The sequence below is a fragment of the Lipotes vexillifer genome, unplaced genomic scaffold (genome assembly GCF_000442215.2).
Source record: "Lipotes vexillifer unplaced genomic scaffold, Lipotes_vexillifer_v1.1 scaffold524, whole genome shotgun sequence".
NCBI lineage: Eukaryota > Metazoa > Chordata > Mammalia > Artiodactyla > Lipotidae > Lipotes > Lipotes vexillifer.
Genome location: NW_006774722.1, coordinates 551,147 through 558,007, shown reverse-complemented (window position 1 = coordinate 558,007; position 6,861 = coordinate 551,147). Strand labels below are relative to the sequence as shown.

The 6,861-nt window shown below is 45.5% G+C and overlaps 1 protein-coding gene across 1 annotated transcript in view; it reads left to right on the top strand.

Annotated features, from left to right (window-relative positions):
- CTCFL (CCCTC-binding factor like) overlaps window positions 1–6,861 on the top strand; it is a 28,587-nt gene that overhangs the window by 7,342 nt on the left and 14,384 nt on the right. Inside the window, exons 5-7 of the mRNA XM_007449452.1 lie at window positions 1,565–1,685; window positions 2,358–2,507; window positions 4,690–4,850. Coding sequence (XP_007449514.1) covers window positions 1,565–1,685; window positions 2,358–2,507; window positions 4,690–4,850 — 432 coding nt within the window. The remainder of the gene's footprint in view (window positions 1–1,564; window positions 1,686–2,357; window positions 2,508–4,689; window positions 4,851–6,861) is intronic.

The following is a 6,861-nucleotide window of genomic DNA, read 5'->3' as shown; positions in this document are numbered from 1 at the left end:
CAGGAATGAGTGAAGCTGGGATGCAGAGTACCCCAACTTCTGAACTCCCCTCCTTCCCCCTCCTACCTTTCAAAGCCGTCCAGAGAAGGTTTACACACAGCTTTCTTTGATCATGCACACCAGTGAGCTTATCAAACCTCTCATGCTACAATTTTTAAAATTCCTTTTGTTTTGCTTTCTGATACACTCAAAGATTTCTTTTCTTTTTCTAAAAATCTAAGCTAAATTTTTTGGTTTGCATCTTGTTTTCCATTCCGAGTCTTCCTTTGTTCTTGAATGTATTTTAGGCTTCTCTGTACTTGCCACACATTAGGGAACCAGGCCAAGTGGAGCCTTCCTAAGATCACAGACAGGCTGCTGAGGGCTTTCCCATGTCTGTAGCCCAAGCATGGTTCATTACCTGTGTTTCTGCTAAAGGTAGAAAAGAGCCTGAAATAAGTGAATACAGAATAAGAACAGTCCTAGAAGGTTACTACAATAAGCCAAAAACATGATAAAATGGGCATGTTTGCCTTTTAACTAATTGCCTACGATATGTAATTAATCAAATTAGAATGTATTTTCTTCTACTTAAAAGTTCTTACAAACTGCTACCACGTAGAACCTATTCTTTTTTTATATATGTAAGTTTATTTATTTGTTTATTTTTGGCTTCGTCGGGTCTTCGTTGCTGTGCTGGACTTTCTCTAGTTGCCGCGAGCGGGGGCTACTCTTTGTTCCCGTGCGCGGACTTCTCATTGCAGTGGCTTCCCTTGTTGCGGAGCACGGGCTCTAGGCATGTAGGCTTCAGTAGTTGCAGCACACGGGCTCAGTAGTTGTGGCACGCGGGCTCAGTAGCTGTGGCTCGTGGGCTCTAGAGCACAGGCTCAGTAGTTGTGACGCGCAGGCTGTAGAGCACAGGCTCAGTAGTTGTGGCGCACGGCCTTAGTTGCTCCGCGCCATGTGGGATCTTCCCGGACCAGGGCTCAAACCCGTGTCCCCTGCATTGGCAGGCGGATTCTTAACCCCTACACCACGAGGGAAGTCCCCGTGTAGAATCTATTCTTAATGGCAAGGAAGGTGTTCCTCCATCCCTGGGCCATTTAGGGTCCACAGAACTTGGAACTGTGAAGTGCCTCCGACAGATGTCAGTCCATTCAAGAGCTCATGTTTTCAAGTTTCTCTGTTTATGCAAGCAAAAAATTTTCTGGCCTCTGCACTTCTGCAGCACGATCTAAACTTTGCAGCTATTGAGAGGCGGTCGCCTTAGAAATGAAAATAAGATTGTGGATGCCACGGAGCAGCTAGATTTCCATTTTCCTTTGTAAAGTGAAGCTGAAGGTGAGAGTCTCTTGAACGTCCTGTTCATTACCGCCCAAGGGTCTTATGCACACGCATCAAATGCAGAACATCATCCGCCACAGAAAAGAAGCAGCAGTGGCTTTAGCATGTTTTCTCCAGGGTGTGAGGTAGGCTCTGCTGTTAAGATCAGACTCGTTTAGGTATCTTTTATAACGCTGGTTTATCGAAGACGCCACATGTTTGAAGTTTCTATTGCAGTAAATATCTTTCATTTGCTTATCAGGCAAGTAAATTGAAGCGCCACATCCGTTCGCACACGGGCGAACGCCCCTTTCAGTGCCATCTCTGTAGCTACGCCGGCAAAGACGCCTACAAGGTGAAACGGCACATGAGGACGCATTCCGGTAAAAGTTTCTCACGCTTAAGGCCAAATAAGTAAAGCATAGTTTCCTTCTTACAAGAGACCTTGTCAAAGTTATCTTCGGTGCAGAATTAAAGTTCGAACGTCAAAGTGAAGTTTTGACACAGGGATGTTGCCTTTGCATTTATTTAGCGTTAAGGGAGCATAATTCAGCACATAAACACAGCACGTAAATACCCCGTGGTCACCCCACTGTGAAGAGTAAACACCGTCAACTGTTTGCTCCCATAGGTTTTCCAGGTTTTTATAAGTCAGTGCCTTAATTCATCCTTCAACGTTAAGGCAAAACAAAAAAGTGTACTGATTTCGTAAAGCACTGTCTTTATATTTTGTTGTATAAGGACTATGATTATGTGTGCTTCTGGGTTCTTTACACCAAGGGTAGGAACTAGGTGTGGGTCTTGAACTGTGAGTACCGCCAGATGTTAGGAGAGTCACCCATCTGGGCTGCTGTCCACACAGCTGGACATCACGTTGTTCGGGCTTGATTTAGGAACCTGGCCCTAGTTGGGGGTTAAACATATGAGAAAGGAGTTGCAAAGGGAGTCTTGGGGGGGAAAGAAAGGCTTTCAGCTCCAGGTGTCCTTTGGGGAGCACCAGGGGTTTCGGGGTGAAGCCCCTCAGTGGAGGCTCATTGTTGTCATCCATGTCCCAGGTGAGAGGCCCTACGAATGCCACATCTGCCACGCACGCTTCACCCAGAGCGGGACCATGAAGATACACGTCCTGCAGAAGCACGGCGAGAACGTCCCTAAGTACCAGTGCCCGCATTGTGCCACCGTCACTGCAAGGAAGAGCGACCTCCGTGAGTGTCTGGCTTAGAGAACTTCCTTTAGCTGCCCCGTGGGCCGGCTCTTCAGGAAGCCTGTGGAGCCCTGGGCCTGATTCCAGGGAGGCAGCGGGATTCAGGAGCTGCTCCTGGGTGTTTGTTTGTTTGTTTTTCCGGACGTCCTGTGGTGCCATCTTGTGGCTAGATCTCATAAGTGCAGTTTCAGGGTCTGGCCCAGGCCCGGTCCAGGTACACAGATGAGCTCTCACGGGCATTTGAGCTCATAAAGGGCTTCCCCGGATATTATTTTATTCCATATTGGGCCTGTTTTTACAGATGACGAAGCGGATAAGGGACAAAAAGCGAACTGCCCCGGAGTCTCGTGACCAGGTGCCAGGAGGTGGCCTGATTGCAGGTTCTGACTCTCTATTAAATGATCTCTCCCGTGACACTCAGCAAATTTTTCTTAAGCCCTTGCTGTGACCCTAAACAATTCTGGGAACCGAGGGTGGAAGCAAGATATGGTTCTTCCCATAAGGAACTTGCTTCAGTAAAAGAGCCCGCTTCATGTCACGTGAAATCCGTACTGTGACAAGGTGAACCCTCCTAACAATACGAGGCACCTTGAGCAGTTCCGAGTGCCAGATTGGGAGCTGGGATTGTATCCCGCCTGCAGGGGAAACCGGCCCTACTTAGCCGGGGGCGGTGGTGGGGGTGACGGTGAGTGAGCCAGCCCCTCTCCTTTGTTTCAGGGTTCCTGGTCTCTCATCTTCTTTCTAAAACACATAACACTGTGACACTCAGAATATGTCGGCAGAAATAGAGTCCCTGGTTTGCCCAGAGAAATTCTGGAGATGAGAGGCACAAACATTTGCAAACATTTGCAAACATTTCTGAAAGGGTAAAGGTGTTTAATGAAGTCTTAACTTTGCGTCCAGATCCTTTTTCAGTTGCAAAACACAGCCCAGTGAGACCCTGTAGGGCACAAGAGTCTTGAGCCAGTTGCCAAGAAAGGACATTTTTGACACCATGGCAAAGAAATACAGGTTATGTCCCATCCAAGTCGGTGGCGCACTCCCTATACCTCCATATACCTGTAAGATGCTTTGTACACAAGCTAGTCTTCCTTCCTGTCACTATGAGACACCAAGCTCTTTAAATGACCGAGTTGGCATGTATGAGGTGTGTACCTCTGCCCTGCAGAGACGTCTTACACAAAGGATCACAAAGCCACCACGCTTTAGACTTAGTTGAGCAGAAATTATCCTAGAGCGCGCCTCTCAAGTACGACGTAGAAAAAAACAGAGCAATGGCCTCTAACAGAACGTTGGGGCTTTTATTTTAAGCCAAAATACAGATGTTATATCTTTGTTATGTAAAACCATCTTAACATTATCCTAAAAGTCCACCCACACCGTAAGGTTCTCCAAGTGCTCTGTTAAACGAACACACTAGGTCCAATATGCCCTACTTTATGTAACGCTTAACACTATATGAACGAATATTAAAATGAGATGTCAGTGTGCTGTGCATTTAGAGCAGCAGTTTTTTAGCTGAGACTGATTTTACCTCCCAGGAGACATTTGGCAGTGTCTGGAGGCACTTTGGTTGTCACAAGTGGGGAGGAAGGGATGCTACTGGCACTAGAGGGTAGAGGCCAGGGATGCTGCTGAACAACAGGACACCCACCCAGGAAGGCATTAGCCAGCCTCAAGCGTTAATACAGGCAGACCTCGTTTTATTGCACTTTGCTTTCTCGTGCTTCTCAGATACCGCATACTTTACAGATGGAAGGTTTGTGGCAACCCTGCGTTGAGCAAGTCTGTTGGCACCATCTTTCCAACAGCATTTGCTCACTTCTTGTCTCCATGTCACATTTTGGTAAATCTCTCAATATTTCAAACCCTCCAAACAAACCAACAAAAAGATTATCACTCGCTGAAGGCTCAGATGACGATTAGCATTTTCTAGCAGTATTTTTAAAGTATGTACATTGTTTTTTAGGTATAGTGCTACTGCACACTTAATAGACTACGCAGTGGGAAACAAGGAAATCCATGTGATTCACTTTATTGTGATGGTCTGGAGCGGAACCTGCAATATCTCCGAGGTCTGCCTGTAGTAGCAAGGGTGAGAAACCCTGTTTGGAGCGTAGGGGGAAATCGGCCTCACAGAAAGTAACCCTATTCTCCCACGTGATGTTCTGTTACTCTTTTAGGTGTCCATTTGCTCAAGCTGCATACGTACAAAGCTGCAGAGATGAAGTGCCGCTACTGTTCTGCTGGCTTCCACGAGCGCTATGCTCTCATTCAGCACCAGAAAACTCACAAAAACGAGAAGACGTTCAAGTGTGAACACTGCAGCTACGCCTGCAAGCAGGTACTGCGTTTCAGGCGCTTTGGGGAGGAGCCGAGAGTTGAAAGCAAGTGTTCTTAAAGTGTGGTTCACAGACCCCTAGAGGTCCTTGAAACCAATCAGGATCATAAGATCAAAATCACTGTTATTAACTAGTTGTGCTGCCAACACATCATTTGCCCTTTTCACTAGGTGACATTGGCACTGATGGTGCAAAAACAGTGGAGCTGCTTTAATGTGAGTCAGTGCGGCCACACCAAGCAGGACCACTGTGTTCTTGTTCTTCGTGCACTGGCAGCAAAAAGAAAGGGCAGTTTACTTAAGAATGTCCTTGACAAAGCAGTGAAAGTTACTCACTTTATTCCATCTTGACCCTGAATGCTCTTTTTAATAGTCTGCGTGATGAACTACGAAGTTGGCATAAAGCACCTCCGCTGTCCTCCAAACCACAGTGGTCATCTGGAGGAGGCATCTGTGGGACTTTTGAGTTGCCAGCTCAACTAGCCACCTTTTCGTGAATCACTATTTTTTCTTGAAAGAACAGATGACGAACTCTGCTTATTCCATTATTGGGTATTTGGTAGACGTTCTCTTGAAAGCAAATGAAGTGATCCTGCCATGTCAAGGAAAATGGGTTGCCAAGAAAGCAGTTCCCACTTGGAAAACTTATATCCATCAGCGTGAACCTGGCAGCTTTCTAATACTTAAGACTTTTCAAATGAGATTGAAGCGATTTTAAGAAAGCATTTTAAATAGTATATACTCAACACCTAGAAGCTGTTTATAACTCAGTAAGCTGATGTTTTCCAAACGACCCACCTGTTATTTACAAAACCATGCATGGGTAAAAGATCCATTCAAAGTATAAAAAGATCAACACATTTTAACATAACAAAGTACAAAAAGTTCACTGGTGTGGTTTCAGGCCCCACATTTTAACCAACTTTTAAGAAATTACCACTTGTTGAATTTCGGTGTAATAGAGAAGAATATCCACAATTATTTGAAAAAAAACTATAAAAATTCTGCTCCCTTTCCCAACTACATATCTGGGAGAGCAGATGTTCTTCATCTATTTCAGCCACAATAACACACCCCTGCAGACCGAAGGCAGAAGCTATTTCCTTTGAATAAGGTTGCCAGACTTAGAAATAAAAATAGATAATGACCACAGGTAAACAACAAATACTTTCGTATACAAGTATGTCCCAAATAGTGCCATCTTATATATGAGGTGAGACATTAGTGTTTTTGTTTTAAAAAAATAGATAATAGGGCTTCCCTGGTGGTGCAGTGGTTGAGAGTCCGCCTGCCGATGCAGGGGACACGGGTTCGTGCCCCGGTCCGGGAGGATCCCACGTGCCGCAGAGCGGCTGGGCCCGTGAGCCGTGGCCGCTGAGCCTGCGCGTCCGGAGCCTGTGCTCCGCAACGGGAGAGGCCACAACAGTGAGAGGCCCGCGTACCGCAAAAAATAAATAAATAAATAAAAATCAAAAAATAGGTAACAGACATTTACAGAGGTATGTTAACATAGTTGATTTGTTGTTATTTCTCAGTGAATTGATAAATATTTTTTATATTCTTAATTTCTCAGTTGATTTCTAATACAGTCAATATTAATAGATATCATCCCCATAAACAAAAGCTCCTTGGAGTTGGCCATGATTTTTTGAGTATAATGGGTCCTAAGACCGAAAGCTGAAGAACCGAACAGCGGTTTTGAAGCATTGTGTGCTACTGTGAATATTTTGCCACTGGTCACCAAAGGTGGAGGTCAGTTCTTATTGTGTCTGAAAATGTGGGCTAGAAATAGTATATGCTTTGAATAAAGGAGAGTGAGTTTTTCTCGTAGATTTTGAGGTTTAGACTGTCTGGATGCCTCAGGCTCAAATTTGTGTAAATCAACTAAGAGAGCTTCCTGGAAGATGGATGAGACTTGGGAGGTGGTCCCAGGGAGGATAGAGCCCCAGGTGTTTGGGGAGCAGAGAGCAGACAGGGGTACCCGGAGGCCAGGGATGAGGCCAGAGCACTGCTG